The 18,266-nt window shown below is 56.3% G+C and overlaps 1 protein-coding gene across 1 annotated transcript in view; it reads right to left on the bottom strand.

Moving 5' to 3' along the window:
• Positions 1-1,097: 1,097 nt before the first annotated feature.
• Positions 1,098-18,266, bottom strand: part of MN1 (MN1 proto-oncogene, transcriptional regulator) — a 45,069-nt gene continuing 27,900 nt past the window's right edge. The window contains exon 2 of the mRNA XM_058693125.1: positions 1,098-1,322. Within this exon, the coding sequence (XP_058549108.1) occupies positions 1,141-1,322 (182 nt within the window). The 3' untranslated portion in view covers positions 1,098-1,140. The remainder of the gene's footprint in view (positions 1,323-18,266) is intronic.

Raw genomic sequence — 18,266 nt, forward strand, 5'->3', positions numbered from 1 at the left:
ACGCATCCCACCTCCTTCCTCCCACAATGCCTGCATGGGAACAGCTGTCGGCAAAGGTCAAGGGCTAAGAACTGATCCTCCCCTAACTTGGGCACCCACCACCCCAGCCGGGCCCGGCTGCAGCAGGGCGGGAGCCAGGAGCCCCCAGAGGCTCTGCAAGCTGGAAAGGCACCATCCCCCATGCACACTAAGGCTGGTTAGCATAGCATGAAAATTCAGAGCCTGGGCGTTTGCACAGAGGCCCAGAAAAGGAGAGAAAAAACACCACTGTTGAACATTCCGACTCCTTCCCACTGAGCGGGCTGGACACATCATCACCTCCGTTGCAGAGAGGACAGCTTCCAGCAGAAGACAGAACGGAGCTGAAGGCTGAGCGTGTGTTTGTAGGAACGAAAAATATATCTCTCTCTATTTTCTTAGGGAACAGACAAAACAAAATCCCAGGCGGAAGACCTAAGGGGGGCATTAATTGTTTGGCTCCTGCCTGACTGATGACAGTTGGGTGTCAATATATAATATCGTGATGACAATTTGACTTTCACCCGGCAATCTTCCAGAACTACTATTCTCCAGGATTTCCATTTTAATAAGCAGTGAACAAAGCAAAAAGAAAAAAAAAAAAAAAGAAAGAAAGAAAAGGCGGTGGGGTGGGGGGGAGGGGGAGAGGGACAAGACTAAAAGAGAATAAAAAAAGAAAGTAACTCTTGTCTTATTATGAAATAACAATGCTTTGGACATACAGCAGCATGAAAATAAAACAAGGAAAGAGGTCATCTAAAAAACGTATGCCAAGATTACAGAAAAACGGGAATTATATCTAGCAGGAAAAAGGCTGAAGCAAAAGTTTGCTAACTGCAGAAGGGTTAACACTGGTAACATACTGTGGCAGACAAGTTTCTTTTTTTAAAAAATTTTTTGAGGCTTTTTTTTTTTCCCCTTTAAATTAACCCTTTCCGGTCCATATGCCACTAAGCAGGTACCAACCTAGAAAAAAAAAATCATCCACTCAGCAATAGTGGCCCTTTCAAATTACCAGGAGGGTGGGGGTGGGCGGAGGGGGGCGGGGGGGGGCGGGAGGAGAGGGGGGTGGGGGGAGGAAAGGGCGGAGGGGGGGTGCAGGGAGGGGCATTTCTTGTCAATTCAAGTCAGGGCGGCCACGAACGTCCCGAATCTGTTGGAAATGTCGGAGTGCAGAGACCGCCAGGTGGGCACGGAGGCTCGGGCCTTGGTGTCACCCACGTCGTCTGTGCAGTGGACAGACAGGCACTGCAAGTGGTTGCCCGGCTGGGTGGCTGAGGCCTTATTTGCAGGGAGGTCATGGGCTGCAGAGAAAAAAGGAAGAAAGGTTAGGAGCTTGCTCCGCTCTGCAGGAGGCCCTAAGGAGGGGGGGGGGGATGGAGTCGGAGAGACGTGCGTGGGAAGAGAGACACCACCCACGCCCTCTTTTCATGCCTGAAGACCATCCGAGGAGATCTAGAGATGTCTGGTTCAAATCCCCCTGAGGTTGCCTCTGACATGGCTGGGAGGCCTCCGCCAAGGGTAGGCCCCTGGCTCGGTGTCAGGTGTTTCCCTTCAGGAAATGGGAGAATGGGGCAGGGTTTGCCCATCTCTGACAGACTAGAGTTCCCAAAAGATTAACTGGATGTGGAATAAGTTGGGAAGGCTTCCTGGAGGAGGGGTATCTAAACTGGGCATTGAAGCATATGTAGGAGTTCGCCGGCTATACGGTCAAAGGGTGGAGGGGAGGACTGTCAGGGTCCAGAACACGGCTCATTCTCTTGTCATCCTCTGGACAGACACTCACTAAGGGCCTACTACGTGCTGGGGACTTCCTGAAACAGCAGCAAACTGCTGAGACCCGTGTCCTTTGCCCACCCCAGCTGCTTCACGAAGGGACTTGCGGTGGTGCGGGTGAGGGAGTCGGTTCCTCCCCTACACCCTCAGCGAAAATCCCTTCAATTTCCTTCTCAGTCGCACAGCACCAGAAACACCACCGATCATAGTGATGTCTGGGTTCGACAGACTTGAGGGGCAAGAGAGTCTGACAACCACTCATAACTTAGTATGAATGACACTCAGAGCACGAGCTGGGAGTTCTAAGGCAAGGAAGGAATGGAACAGTCGTTTCGGGGGCTGCTAACACGCTGGAATTGGGGGTGGGGGCCCAGCTCCGGCCGAGGGAGCACACCCAGATACTGAACTCCGTGACCGGCCCGCCCTCCTCAGCGTGCTGTTGCGCAGGCCCGGCCAGGGCCCTGTGCCAGGCAGGAGTTACCCCGCCCAGCCCGCCCTCCGGGATTAAGGGGGGGAGGCCTCCCCTGGGAGCCGAGCCACGGCCTGCAGAGAAAATCCTCCCAGAGAATGGGCCAGGCTGTGACTAAGTGAGCTCCCACCCTGGAGCCCCAGAGACACCCAGCTTAGGACCGGCATGCTGGGAGGAGCTGGGACTGGGGAGAAGGACTCTCTCCCTGGCTCATTCATCCAGTTAACAAGCCTTTACGGAGTCCCTACTATGTGCCAGGCACGGCACTAGCCTTGCGGATCAGGGAGGATTCGGATAAGGCAGACACCGTCTTCCTCCCCCTCCTGGGGTGGACAGCGAGATCAGGAGACAGCCTCGGTGGAGTCACAGGCTGGGGCTTGAACCCCTAATCCCTGCCACATTCCCCGGCTCTCTCCGAGCCTCAGTTCCTCATCGCCCCCCAGGTGGGGGCAATGTCACCTCCCTCGGGCGCACAGAGCACTCCCCAGACGGGGCTGTTGGGACTGCCATCCGTTTCTGGGGCGGCCAGGAGGTGAGGGGTCCTTCCAGAGGCCCCCAAGCCTCGTCCCCACCTTAGGACTAGCCACGTGGGCCTGCTCCTGCCCACGAGACTGGAGTCTTTGCTCCCCTTTCACAGAAGGGGGAGCTGAGCCAGAGGTTTCAAAGCTTGTTAGTGGTGGTGTCACTGCTGATGCCACACCCAGGGTCTCCTGGGGACAAGGTTCCCCACGAAGCTAGAGGCATCAGATTCAGGGTCCCCTAGCACACAGTGGGCCCCGGATTCCAGCCCCTACACCTCTGCTCTTGAGCCCAAGCTTGCCTTGCTCCCAGTGACGCCCTGCTCCCTGGTCTCCGCAAAAGGGATTTTGCTCCAAGCACTGTGAGATCTGGATTGGGGGAGGGGAGCATCTGCCAGAGAGACAGAGAGAGAGAAAATTCTGAAGGGGCTTCCTCACTTCATTTCGCACACATCGTCTCAAGGAGCCAACAGAGCAGTTGCTTGGGCCCATTTTACAGACGGGAAACCGAGGCCCCCTGCCAAAGTTTGCACAGCCAGAGGAAGACGAGACCCAGGCCCAAGCCCTGCCGCCAGGCTCCCTTGCCCTGAGGCTGCAGGATGAAGGGCACGAGATGAAGGAACGTTCTCCAAGTTCTGTGCTCAGATGCAGGAGGCCTGGGGGCCCTTCTGGAAGCGGGCTTTGCTGAGCGACGCTTCCAGACTGACCCAAACGGCCACATTTCCTAAAGACGCTTTATTGCCAAGTTATGGATGACTCCTAAACACGCCGTGTGCCGATTCTAGAAATAGCTGCTCCTCTTACTTGGGGAGGATTTAAGGAGGGAGTGTCAGGCATACAGCTGAACCTGTCCGTGTGTGATCTCATCCCGTCCCCCCGCTCCCCGCAAGCCCAGCAGCTGGGTGCCCCTTCTCCCCACCTGGGGGCTCAGAGTGGGGGAGGCCCTCGCCCAATGTCACAGAGCATGGGCCCACGATTCCCCAGCCTCTGCCTGGGACGAGCCAGAGAGTCTGATATCCACGGGGAATATTTTTAAGAGAGAATATTATTCTTCAGTTCCTGACAACCCCAAAGCATGACCAAACTCATCCTCCCTCCGGATTCATTCCAGCCGGGGGGACCCAACACGCCCTAGGTCTGCTGCTACCCCCCCCCACCCCCCCCCCCCCCACCCACCCCCCTCCGGCTGCGGATAAATCAGTCCCATGGAAGCGGCCTCAAGTCAGGGCCTGCCCCTACTCGAGAGAGGCCCTCACTCCCCGCTCCCCCGGGGGGCAGGCATGCGGCCCCCCAGGCCAGGACCCAGAGATACAACCACCCCTCGCTGAGCTCACAGGATCAGGGGAGACCCTGCAGCTACTCAGCGCACCGCGGAAACTGATGTGAAGTGTCACATTTTCCACTTGTTAGCTCTCGGCCTCCCCTGTCGGACTGTGGCTGCAGAGGGGACAAGGTCTGTCTGTTTGCCACAGCGCCCCATGTACAGGAGGTGCTCTGTTGGGACCCGTAGGCCGCGAAGTGAGCCTCATCCCTATTTGACAGATGGGAAGACTGAGGCCCCGGAGGGCATGGAACTGCCCCGGGGTCGCCGGGGGCCAGGCCACCAGCTTGGACCAGCCCTCTCCTTTTAGTCCAGGATTCCCCAAGGACTGGGCTGAGGTGGAAACCCAGATCCCCCATACCTGGGCAGCTGGCCCCATCTGCAGAGTCTCAGTTTCTCCATCTGTAACTTGGGGATGGTGATCCCTGGCAGGCCCATCTCAGAGCGGCTTGGGGAGACCATACAAGAAAAAGAGGGGATAACAGTGTGCATGTGGGGGTCAGTCCTTGAGGCATCAACTCAAAATGTGTCACCCTGAATGTGCCTCCCCCCTGTGCAGGCAGCACAGGGGCCAAGGGGAGGAGCTTTGGGGTCACGGGACCCAATGTCACGCCCGCCCAGCAAGAAAGGGCTGCGGGGCAGTTTTTAAGGACATTCCCCTCTTGGCCAGAACAGAGCACTTCAGTCCCCAATCCAGGGGCAGGGCCTGGAGCTGGCCACCCCCCCCCCCCCCACCGGTCTTCCTTCACGCACAGAACAAATCCTGGCTGAGCTATCCCGCCCTTCCTCAGCTCCCCCTCCCTTAACAAACACAGCACTTGACTTGGTCTTTTTTGCCACCAACTTGGAATCACGGTATCGGGGTACCGGCTGCCTCCGGCTCACCCCACTGTGAACATGAGACCGCGTCGGGTTTTGCCTTCTGTGCTTCTCCAGCCACGACAGGGGTCAGTAAATTCCACGAGGGGAAAGGCAGGACCCCGAGCCGGTGCGAAAGCAGCGAGCACACGAGTAACCCAAGTGATGCCATATTCCCTTACCGGGTTCGACAATGACCGCGCCTGCCGTTTGTGGAGCACAGGACTTCTGCGAACTTCACTTGAGCCCCCAGAACCTCAGCCCCAGAAAATGGGGGAAATAATAGGACTGGCCGCCACGGAGGCAGTTACGAGGATTAAAGGAAATGATCCATGTAAAAGGCTTAGCACGCGGCCTAGCACACAGCAAGCACACTCCCTGCCTGAGCGGGGAGACCCGAGGGGCCTGCCAGGACGGCCCGGGGACCCTTTGGCCTGGGTTGGAGGGAGGAGGGGAAAAGACATTTGTTTCCCTGGGGACACCTCGTTGTTGATTCCACTTCTGGGGAGGCCGCCCACACCCACGGAGGGGACTGACTGAGTTTTCTTTTTCAGAGTCCGCAAAACAGACCTTGCCACCGCCTTGCCCTGCACTCAGTATCCCCATGGCTGGGTTCCAATTCGCACGAGGCACGTGGCCCAGGGGTCATGAGCTTGGTGGGGGCAGCTGCCCGCCCCCGCCTCCCCGCCCCGAGGCAGGGCTTGGTGACACAGTACCACCTACCCCTCTGTCCTCGATCCCTCAGAAAGGGGACTTCTGCCTGGCCACCTCTTGCCCGCCCCCCTCCCCCCACCCCCACCCCCACCCCCCCCACCCCCGTTGCCGCCCTCCATACGGAAGGCCGGAGGTATGGGGGAGGGGGCTGTGGAGGTCAGGGTGGCCTCCCAACTAGCGCCCAGATCAAGGGCCCCCCGGGTGCTGATCCAGGGTGTGGCCTGAGCAAGGTGGTAATCTGTGCTGTAAAATGGGAACCAAGTTCACGGGCTTCTGGGAGGATTAATGGAGATAACACGGGTGAAGACTTGAGCACATGAGGAGCCTCCCCAAAAGGTTAGCTGCTCTCAGGATTATTACCCTCACTGTTCTTCAACAGCCCAGGGCCTTGCAGGCATCAGACCTAATACTGCCCATACGCCAGCAGGGGATACTGGCCACGGGACCGTCTCTTCGTCTCCGTGGGTGCGGGGGTGGGGGTGGGGGGTGTCTGCCCCACCCCCTGCCCACCAATGGGTGGGGGGACCGGGGTGCGATCCCAGGCGGAGCAGGCAAATTAGAATTCCGTGCGTATTTTTAACTCAAAGCTTATGTAAGGAGCAGTGTGGGCCCCAGCACACAATAGCGAATGACTCTCGCCCGACTCACCCTCGCCGGATTCCGACAAAGGGAAATGTATTTTGGTTTTTCCTTTATTTGGACCTGGCAGGGGGAGACACTGGCGTCTGACAGCTGCCACTCAGCTGGGGGCGGGGGGGGGGGGGGGAGCTGGGCCCCTGGGCCTGGAAGCAGAAGCAGGCCGGGGAGCCACGGGGTTGGGCCACGTCCCATCGGCCCTTCTGTCCTGCAGCCTGGGAGTCCCGTGGGCCCCCAGACACATCTGTGATCCTCCTGGCTCCTGTTCCCCATCTCCAAGAGAGGCCCGGCTAGCTCTGGACATTGAACATCGCCTTTCACTCTTGCCCAGGCCCCAGAGTCCAGGCACCAGGGAGGGAAGAGGCTGCCTCCAAAATCCACCTGCTTCTCTCCTGCCCCCCCTGCCTCCACCCCGGTCCAGGCCCCCACTGTCTCCTGCCTACTGTGGCCTTGTGCTGGCCCCCAAGCCCATTTCCCCCGCTGTGAGTCAGGTGACTTTCCTAAAGCGTCAACCAGAGCAGGCCCCTCTCCTGCTTAAACCTTCCATGGCTCCCCAGGGCCCCCAAGATAAAGCTCCCAGCTCCGCATAACCTGGCCTGCTCCCCTCTTGGGCCTCCAGCCTCAGAGTCTCAACAAAGCCCTGATCCTTCCCACCTCCACAACCCTGCTCCTGACGTTCCTTCTGCCTAGAACACCCTCTCCTCCTCACCCCTGCTGACTCCCACCATCCACCTGGCTGTCAGCCTTTTGGCAACGTTTCTCTGATGTCCCTACTCTGAGGCATGTGACTCCTCTCCCTGCTCACAGATGGCACCTCTGTCCCCAGGTCCCCCAGTGGCAAGGATAGCACCAGTGACCCCCTAGCACTGATACATCTCACCCTGGCAGAGGGGGAGTCCTGGGTTCAGGGCCCCTCTGTAACACGCAGCCTAAGATGGAAAACATCAGGGGGGGGTGGGGGTGGGGGTGGTTTGGAGTCAGATGACTTGGTCCCTGGCACTTCCCCAGCAGGCTGACCTCGGGCAAATCGCTGTCCCTCTCTGAGTCTCAGCTTCCTTCCCCGTGAAATGGGACAAGGACAGCACCCACTCGCTGCCCAGTCACACCAGGCTCTCCGGTGCCCGGCACGCGGCAGGTGCTCAGGTAACGGCCACCAGCTATCACAGCAGACAAAAGCCATGCAAGGGAGTCTTGCCCGGGGTGGCCAAAGTCCCCTTTCTAAGGCACCACTAAGGCCCATCTCCAAGAACCCGCCCCTGGGGATGTGGGGGACCCCTACCACCCAGCTGGAACCCTTCCGCAGAGCCCCACAACCCCAAAGCAGACCCCTCCTCGGCTGCCCGTCCACAGTGCGTCCCCGGGCCGTGTCCCCTCCTCCGGGGAGGTACACAGGCTCCAGGAGACTCACCCACTTTGGGCTCAGAGCAGGAACAGCAAATCTAAACCGGATGCTGGGCTACACAAAGAGAGTCCATCCACAGAGCCACGAACCAAGCCGGAAAGTGGCAAACCCAAAGCCCCACACCAATCCTCCCCCACACTCGGCAGCTTTGGGGGAGTCGAGGCTCTGTGTGCGCTGAAGCCTAGATTCACATCCCACCCTGCATCTGAATCTCACCAGCTCCGTGACCTTGGGCCAGATCAACTTGCTGAGCCTCAGTTTCCCCATCTGTAGAAGGGGATGACAATCCCTCCTGTGCCTGGCCTAGGGGCCCTGAAGGCAGACACACCCACGAGGATCCCAGCTGTCCCTCTGGTCCCTGGCACACAGTAGGCACCTGATAAGGATTTGTTGCATATTTTATGCTTTGCTGTGTGACCTTGGGCAGGTCACTCTCCTCCTCTGGGCCTATTTGGGCCTCTCTAAGATGACTGATAGTAGACAGATATACAACCTACTTGACTCTTTTTATTCCTTTGGGGAAATGAGATTTCAACGTTTTTTTTTTTTTTTTTTTTTTTTTTTATTTATTTTTGGGACAGAGAGAGACAGAGCATGAACGGGGGAGGGGCAGAGAGAGAGGGAGACACAGAATTGGAAACAGGCTCCAGGCTCCGAGCCATCAGCCCAGAGCCTGACGCGGGGCTCGAACTCACGGACCGCGAGATCGTGACCTGGCTGAAGTCGGACGCTTAACCGACTGCGCCACCCAGGCGCCCCTGGGGAAATGAGATTTTACATTCGACGTGGGCAGGAAGTATCCCCACGTGAGGGGCACTAAGATACTCAGCCTGAATAAGCCCCAGGAAACGGCACCCGCAACCTCAGGGATCAGGAACGGGGGGCTGGTGGCTGGAGGCCTGACTCTCCATCCGGGCATCTGCCGGCACCCCCTACCCTTTCTCTGCCCGCCCTTCAAGGACGGCTTCTGTGTCACTGTGACAAATGAGGAAAGGAAAAAGATGACCATGTCCCATGTCTCCAGTCCCATCAGCTCCAGGGATGTTAAGAGGGAGCACTGACCTCAGGCTCCCTGCGGGCCTCGGCCCGTATCTCATCGGATGACGCCAACACCTGGGGAGAGAGGGCCCGACACCCCAGCTCATTTCACGGGGGAGGAAACGGACGTTCAGAGAGGGGACGTCGCTGACCCACGGTCACACAGCTAGCCAGTGGCCGAGCCTGGGTCACTCCCAGGTCTGTCTGATGCCAATGTGTGTGGGTGCATCAAAGTCACATGAAAAAGTAAAATGTCCCAGCCAAGGTGGCAGGTGTTACCTCCCCCCCAACCCCCATCCCTCCTCTTTCCGTCTCCCTCTCAACACCCGCGAACTATTCTTTCTCAGTCTCCCTTGTTGTCTGTCTCTCTCTGAGTCTCTGGTGCTCTCTCTCCCTCCTTCCCCTCTTCCCCATCTTTCCCCGAAACCAACGCTCGCTTTTTGGGGAAGGATCCTAAGGCTCACAGATGGGATGAGAATGACCCGGGGTGACAGAGTAGCCAAGGACAAAACCCGAGGCCCCATCCGATGCTTTCTCCACGGACGCTGCCTGAGTTTCCACATCAGCCCCCTCTGATGCGGGCGACACGGAGCTTGCACGGGGGCTCCTGAGAGGTAGAAAGCGCCCCCCCACCAACGATCAGGAGGGACCCTGTGAGGCCCCACCTTCCCCGGCCCCACGAGGGTGAAGAAGGGGCTCACGCTGGCCCGCCGGGGCAACGGAGTCTGGTGCGAGGCTCGGCCAGGCCCCTGGAAGGCTTCGGAAATTAATTGGAGTTGACTTGGCTGAGGGCAGCTGTCATTTAGATTGAGAACTGGCTGAGGCCTCCACTGAGGCGAAGCAGCAAGGGCATCGTGGGGACCAGGCTGCTGAGCGCTGGGAATGGGGGGCGGGGGCTGAATGCGGGAGACCTTCTCCAGCCCTGGAGGAGGAGACGGGGTGGCATCGGAGGCCCAGACTCCCCGGGATGGACGGGGCAGGCCCCTCACCCCAGCCGGAGCCTCCGATCGGGCTCCCTCTCCTGGTGCCTCTGGACACACAGCCAGTGACCCGTGACAGATGCAGCCCCGTGCACCCCCCGGGCCACTCCCGGCCTGTGTGCTGCAGAGACGTGACAGGCTGGGGAGGGGGGGGGCTGCAGGCCGACCCCTGAGCTTGCCCCTTCCTTCTGACAGTGCCCACAGCGGCCCAGCAAGGGGGCCAGAGCAGGAAGACCACTCACGGCCTGCAGAGTCCAAAGCGCCAGGTTTCAGCCTCGGCCTTGGGGACGCGAGCTGCCCCCCCAGCCTGTGTTCTCATCCGTGAAATGGGGACGGAGGCAGTATTATTCTGAGAGAACCACCGGAAGGGTCCGGCGGGATCTCAAGCAGAGCAGTTAGCACCCTGCCAGGCACCAAGGACGCCCGGACAGACAGATGCTGCTATCGGTGTCTCTAGTAGGATTGTTAGGTTTGAGACACTCTCCAGCCCCGTCTCTGGCAGAGCGCTCCCAACCCTCTGTTTTCTCTCGCCTTCTCACTGGCAATTCGTTCCCCTTGGCACCAGAGCCACCCCTGGCCACCCCTGGCCAACCTAGTGCTGGGTGGCCCTGGACAGGATGCCGCCCCTCTCCGGGCTCCCGCCTGCGCACCTGTGCCCTGGGAGCGACCCAGCGCCTGGGTAGACACCTCCCCGGAGCCCCCAGCACCCTGCCTGGCGTGCGGCGGGCCATTCAACAAATACACTAAACTAAACTAAAACAAATACACACACACGTTCCTGTTGAGGTAGAGCCTCGTCGCTTTCAGCCCACGGAAGGAGAGGCCAGATTTAGTGACACCTTGGAATTTAAAACAGTTTTCAAAGTGCTGATGCTTTGGGGTGGAGGCTCTCGGGGACACCTGCCCCGCCCACCCACCCGGGGCCTGCGGGAGCTCTGCGGTCCTCCCATGGGGGGGGGGGGGGGGTGCTGTGTGTCCCGTAGTGCTTCTGCGTCCCCGAGGAAGGGCTCTGCACGGAGGTCAGTTGTGGAAGAGTCACGCGCTTTGCAGACAGGGGCTTGGGTTCAAATCCCAACCCTGCCAACCGTCAGGCTGGGGGACCCTGCATCAGCTCCTCGACCTGAGTCTCCACTTCCTCACCTGAAAAAAATGTGTCCGGTCATTCCTGCCTTGCCGACAGGGGCAACGGGCTGGTACCCAGGTGCCTGGTACCCACAGGACCCTCGATGTCCCGTTCCCATCATCATTCTCCAAACCTGAGGCTTCCTCGGGCAGCCTGGAAGAGGGGGCCCTCGAGACAGCAATAACAGGAGGGCGATGGGCCAAAGCATCACTACTGAACAGTTGTGCCCAGCTGTATGCGGGGCACGGGACTCGGAGAAGTGATCCCAGCACAGAGCTCCCAGCACCCCCACCCAGAGTTCTCAGACTGATGGAGAGTTACTCCACAGACACGTAAGCGTAAAACAGAGCGTTGTTGCTCCCACAGCAAAAGGCTGGCCTGTGTCATCGACGCAGGGCACAGGTGGGGGTATCCGGGAAGAATTCACAGAGGAAAGGGCATACAGGGGGGCTTACGAATGAACATAAAGCTTCGCAGCGAGAGAAGCAAGAGGTACGCCCCCGGCCAGCACCGTCACTGGAAAGAACAAGAGGCCAGCTCAGGGGCCCCGATTCAAGGCGTGGAGGACAGGGAGGAGGAGAAATCTGCAAAGTTGAAATGAAGTCAGTCACAGGGGACCCTGGACGCCCCAGGAAGTAGCTCTGTTCCTGAGAGCAGAAGGGAGCCAAAGTAGGCTTGTGAGCCGGAGAGGGGCGTTGGGAATCTGTCAAAACGAGTAAGAAGTTTCCACCTCATCCATTCCAGCCTTAGCATGGGACACCTGACTTAGAAACACATTCCACTGGGGACAGGGTCCTTTGTGTTCCACCACTCTCAACAAGAGGGGGTTCCGATCCCAACCCCGAGAGAATGGTACTCTGGGAGAGCTCTGATCTAACTGCACGGGCCGTTCCTCCCCAGCAGCTTCTGAGTCAGACGCCTATAACCCGGGTCCCCAAGAACCCCACTTCAGTCTTGCCATGTGTCAGCTGATGACCTCTGCAAGGGACTCCGCTCCACCTCTCTGTGCCTCTACCTCCCTTCCACACGATGGACGTGAACATCGTGCCCTGTGCATTTACATAAACGAATTCTCTCTGAGGACACTGGTGGGGAAACCGAGGCACAAAAGACACACATCCCGGGTTATCCAATGGTAAGCAGAAGCATCGAGGGGAAGTCCCTTGATCTCTCTGCATCTGAGTTTCCCCATGTGTGAAATGAGACCACACACCTACCCGGCAGAGCAGCTGGGAGAATGAATACAATAACATTAACAATAACAGACAAGAATTACAGTTAATACCTGTCACAACTTCATCCCTCGCCATAACCCTGGAGGACGGCTTCTATTCTCCCAACCCCTTTTTCACAGGTGAAGGACCTGCCAGGGTCAGCAACCTACAGCCCATGGATCAAGTCCGGCCGGCCCACTGTCTGACTTTATCAATAAAGTTTTATTGGTACACGGTCACGCTCAAACACTTACATTTAGTCCATGGCTGTTTCATGCTACAAGGGCAGATTTGAGTAGTTGTGACAGAGACTCTATAACCCATCAACCTAAAATATTCACTCTCAGGCCCTCTACAGTGAAAGTTGGCTGACCCTGAACCTGAGGCTTATAGAGATGACGTCACTTGTCTATGTAAGTTCACACAAGTAGGAAGGAGCAACCAGGCACCCAGTAGGCACTCAATACATGCTTCCTAGAAACATGTTTATATGTGAACAATGCTGCTAATCTGTGAAGACCCTTAAGGAATCAGAAATGTCCTCCTTGTTCACTGTGTCCCTGGTATTCCTTCTCGGGCCACCTCCCTCCTCCCTGCCTTCTTATTTAAAAGTCAGTAGGGGCACCTGGGTGGCTCAGTCGTTTCAGAGTCCGACTTCGGCTCAGGTCACGATCTCACAGTCCGTGAGTTCGAGCCCCGCGTCGGGCTCTGGGCTGACTGCTCAGAGCCCGGAGCCTGTTTCAGATTCTGTGTCTCCCTCTCTCTCTGACCCTCCCCCGTTCATGCTCTGTCTCTCTCTGTCTCAAAAATAAATAAATGTTAAAAAAATAATAATTAATTAAAAAATAAATAAAAGTCAGTAAATCATTCAAATATTGGCCAGGGGTACTGGAGGGTCGGGGTTGTTATTTTTAAAAAATCGTTCCAGGGGCACCTGGGTGGCTCAATCGGTTGAGCATCCAACTTTAGGTCAGGTCACGATCCCATTCTTCGTGAGTTCGAGCCCTGCATCAGGTTCTGTGCTGTCAGCACAGAGCCCGCTTTGGATCCCTCCGACCCCTCTCTCTCTCTCTCTGCATCTCCCCTGCTCGCTCTCCTTCTCTCAAAATTAAATAAACATTAAAAAAAAAATCATTCCAGAATGTGTCTACGACGCAGCCAAAGAGAAACGTGGGCCCTCCAAGGCAGAGTGAGTCAGCCACATCAGGCCAGGGGAGACGGGTGCCGCCCCCCAGAAGGAGGTTGTCACAGCTCAGTCTCCCCTCGTGGAAGGACAGGGACGGGCTGGGCACAAGCGGGGCCGAGGGGACACCAGTGGACAGAGCACAGGCCCTATGGCAGGCTGCGGGGTCTTCTCACTGGCTCATCTCGTTTATTCCCTCAGCGATCCTATCGGAGCCAAGGTCACACAGCGAGAAAGCGAAGTGTCGGAATCCAAACCCAGGTCTGTGTGAGTCCACGGGCCGTATTGTCTTACCCACCCGTGGCATCTCCCTGGCCTGGGGGAGAGAGACGGGTGGAACCAGGGAAGCTGGTCTGGGCTTGGGGGGAGCCGGTCGGTCACTCCCAGCAAAACAAGAGGGAACAGAGCCTCTGGATCGCCGGTGGCAGGCACAGACATCCTGAGCTCCCGTGTTCCAGGGGATCTGGCAGGTCGGGCCTACACTTTAGAGGGGAGGTGTGCCTGCCACCCCAGCTTGCGTTCCCTCCCTCCCCTGCTGCAGGAAACCGGGGCCCAGCTCTGCCAGAAGCTGGCTGTGTGACTTCAAATGCATCACTCACCCTCTCTGGGCCGCCGTTCCCTTTTGTAAGTGGCAGGAGTCCCTACGGCCAGGCCTGTGATTCTGTGACCTAAAGAGGCCATCCAAGTAGGTACTGCCACCCCAAATTCTGCTGTGGACTGACGGGAAAGGCTGGCTAAGCTGTACCTCGAGGACAGAGAGGGGACGGCTCTGCCCTTTGTGTGCCCAGTGGGGCCTGCAATGCCCAGAGCGAGTCTCTGGGGTTGACCTGGGAGGAAGGTAGGGTATGGATTCTGCGGGGAAGGCGGGGGCCACCACATTCCTTCCATGGCAGAGGTCATACCCCCTTGTCCCTGTGGTTTTCTGAAAAGACTGGGCTAGCCGTGCTGTAAACTGGAGAAGCTGAGGCCGGAGAGGAGCAAAAGTGTGAATAGATCAGAGGACTCCTGCCTGCTTGCCCAAGCCAGCACTCAGTCCTCTCTTCATCCGGAAGGTCTGACAGTGGAGTTTGCAGTATGCTGTCACCAAGTGGTGGCAACACTACGCATGCCTGCTCTCCCCTCTTTCTGGACCACTACGGTCACTTCTCCCTTCATCTAAGTCAACCCTTCTGTCTCCTCCTTCCTCAGGTAGGTCTTTCCAAGACCCTCAGGGGACTCCCAAGTGCACTGTATTATAACACCCGGTGCTAACCCTGACCTCTCATAATTGTCCTACCCTCTACCTCAACCCCTAGAACACGAGTTCCATGAAATCAGAGCCTGGTCTCCCTTAATCACCACTGTGGCCCATGGTAGACCCTCAACCAATTTGTGCTGACCCATCAATTCCTAGGAGCAGGCATAAACCCTAAAGGATCAGTGAAATAAGGAAGCTGAAACTACATCGCCTGGGCCTCCAGACAGACCTGCATAAGAACTTTTCAAGGCTTCCTGGTGCCAATGAAGCAAGCCTTCATTAGGAGACTTTCCCACTGACCCCCACCCCAAAATTTACTGAGAGGGGCCACATCCCCTCACAGACTTATTATCCAGCAATGGAGGAATTACATCCACTTCCTTCCAAGTCTAGAGGCTACAATTCGCCCAATTTATTTTAGACCCTGCTCGTGCATGGGGAAGCCACAAAATCCAAATGCCTTTTGAACGGAAAGAAAAACTCTGTGGGGAGAGGCAGGGGTCCGCTGACAAGTGCCAGAAACTCCCTCCACCTTAGAACCACTACCCAGGAAGACCCCTTTCCCAACCAACACCCCCACCCAGCCCACCGTGATCTTAGGCACCCCTCCTGCCTACTGGCCCTGAGCCCCTGAACCCACTCAGACAACCTCTGAGATGAGTATTCACGCGGACACCGGGCAAGGGAATCCGTTGAATAACCTCCAACATTCCCACCATCTCTGTGTTCCCTTCTTCTTCAGGGAAGGAGACCAGATTCCAGACACTCGTTCTAGAAGTTCCATGTCCATCCCTGCATCGGGACCTCCCACCAACCTACAGAAGGAGGGCCTGCTACTCCTTCTTAAAGGAGGCGGAAACAGGTGCACAGAAGCGAGATGACCCACCCAACACCACACAGCAAGGGAGCAACTGAGTCAGGATGAAGTCAAGTCCTTTCCCCAAGGCTCGGGTACTTGCACAGTAAGCCAGAAAGACAGAGGAGAAGAGGGAGCGAAAAGAAGGGAGAGAGGAGAAGGAAAGAAAAAAAAGAAGATTCCCTCTCTCCTAAAGGGCTGTCACCCTCCCTTCCCTCCCGGTCCGCCCACTGTAAGTCTGGAAGCACCTGCCACTTTCTCGGGAGTGAGAAGAAGCTAGCATGCCATCGGATGAGGGCATCTGATCCAGGCCAGGCCCCGCCCACTGCAGGGTCTGAGCCCTGGGGAACCAGGCCTCTAGGGAGGGAAGCGGGACAATAGGGAAAAGCCTCTGCCCTCAGGTGCGTGGGTCACCCACCTGAGCGAAACTCTTGCAGAGGGAGGTTTCCAGTGCAGGGGGCAGGGCATCTGTTGCTAAGCAACAGGCTTGCACCAACAACCTACCCAGAGATCACGACATGCTTGGGTTATAACAAGTCCCTGATCTTGGGGGCCCCTATGACATAGCTCAGGAGCTCTGTGCATCTGAAACCGGGCTGTCCACGCTCTGGAAAACCATGTGGATGATTCTCAAAAAATTAAAAATAGATCTACCCTATGACCCAGCAATAGCACTGCTAAGAATTTACCCAAGGGATACAGGAGTGCTGATGCCTAGGGGCACATGTACCCCAATGTTTATAGCAGCACTTTCAACAATGGCCAAATTATGGAAAGAGCCTAAATGTCCATCAACTGATGAATGGATAAAGAAATTGTGGTTTAGATACACAATGGAATACTACTTGGCAACGAGAAAGAATGAAATCCTGCCATTTGCAACAACGTGGATGGAACTGGAAGGTATTACGCTGAGTGAAATAAGTCAGGCAGAGAAAGACAGGTATCATACGTTTTCACTCTTATGTGGATCTTGAGAAACTTAACAGAAGACCATGAGGGAAGGGAAGGGAAAAAAATAGTTACAAACAGAGAGGGGGGGAGGCAAACCATAAGAGACTCTTAAATACAGAGAACAAACGGAGGGTTGGTGGGGGTTATGGGGGAGAGGGGGAAATGGGTGATGGGCATTGAGGAGGGCACCCATTGGGATGAGCTCTGGGTGTTGTATGTAAGCGATGAACCACGGGAATCTACCCCCAAAACCCAGAGCACACTGTACATGCTGTATGTTAGCCAATTTGACATTAAATTCTATTTTAAAAATAAATAAATAAATAAATAAATAAATAAAATAATAAAACTGGGCTGTCCAACACGGCAGCCACTAGTCTCATGTGGCCTTTTAAATTTAAAAATCAATTCCTCGGGGTGCCTAGGTGACTCAGTCGGTTAAGCATCCGACTTCGGCTCAGGTCACGATCTCACGGTCCGTGAGTTCGAGCCCCACATCAGGCTCTGTGCTGACAGCTCAGAGCCTGGAGCCTGCTTCAGATTCTGTGTTTCCCTCTCTCTGCCCCTCCCCAACTCATTGTCTCCCTCTCTCTCTCTCTCTCTCAAATAAATAAACATGAAAAAAATTTAAAACATAAAATAAAAATCAATTCCTGATTCACAAGTATTCAACAGCCATCTGTGGCCGGTGGTCACTGTCCCTGACAGCACAGGCAGAGGACCTCTCCATCATCGTGGAAAGTCCTATTGGACGGCACTGGTCTAGAATTATCATCTACGAGGTCCCAGTCTCTGTCAACTGGTTTTCTTACAAAAGGCAAGCTCCATCGTTTTTCCAATAAAAGTTTGTATAGACGGAGGTAAACGGGGGGGCTGGGATAATCCTTTTCCCGGATTATCAACCACTAGGGACTCCCACCAAAACATATTTCCTCTTGAGCCCAAAGCAGAGCACGGCCCGCTGACCGCCCACAGCTACTCCCTTCCGTGGAGCCCAGACACAGCCTCAGAGTCTTTCTCAACGCAGCATTCGAGGCAGCCAGAACGAATCGATCCGGATTAGCAGGTGATATTCAGTCTAGAAATCTGACTGACCTTGTGCAGTCCCAGGAAGGGAGACACTGAGGCCCAGGGAAATACAGCTCTGGACGGCTGAAGTTCACACCCTCAAAAAGTGCCTGGATATGCAGTGACGGAAAACAAAAAAAAGGTAGCAATAATGACAGTGATGCCTCTGTGCTGATCACCTGCTCCGCGGCCAGCCCCGAGCCTCCATTTACACTGGTGCAATCCTGTATTGTCATGACAACCTATAACGTATGCATTATGATCTCTCCATTTTCCAGATGATGAGTGAAGGGAGATGGAGAGATCCAAGGGGACCCACCCAAGGTCACACATTCGCTAACGGGGTGAGCATAATCTGATCTGGATAACTGGCACCTGGAGCCCTCCCAGGCAGGCCCTGGGCCAAGCGGAGAACGAGCGATGCGCTCAGCGCCCCCCCCCCCCCCCACCCCATGCTTTTCCCCGGCTTTGTGACCTTGGACAAGGCACTTTCACTCTCTGGGTCTAGTCTCCCTGCCACGGGGTAATAGGTCTTGCCTCGGTCAAAGAACTGAAAAATACGTGCAGATGCTGTATCCACAGTAGAAAGGAATGATTATCAGCCAGACTTTACAGTCCAAACCTGTTTTTAACTTACGCTTAAATCTACCGTCAAAGGGATTTCGAGTCCAGAAAACGGTAAGACCAACCGGTTCCATTTCTTGAGCAGCTTCTCTGTGCCACACGCCATGACTGCTTTCGCGTGACAAGAGCAAGGTTAGGTAGAAATGAGAGACCGAGCGGCCGGCAGAGCCACAAGCCCTTCACATCCGACCCCTCACAGAAAAAGTTTGCTGACCCCTGCGCTAACTCATCGAGGGGGCAAAACTACCCCCGTTTTACAAATGAAACACCGAGGCTC

Source organism: Neofelis nebulosa, chromosome 11 (assembly GCF_028018385.1).
Source record: "Neofelis nebulosa isolate mNeoNeb1 chromosome 11, mNeoNeb1.pri, whole genome shotgun sequence".
Classification (NCBI taxonomy): domain Eukaryota; kingdom Metazoa; phylum Chordata; class Mammalia; order Carnivora; family Felidae; genus Neofelis; species Neofelis nebulosa.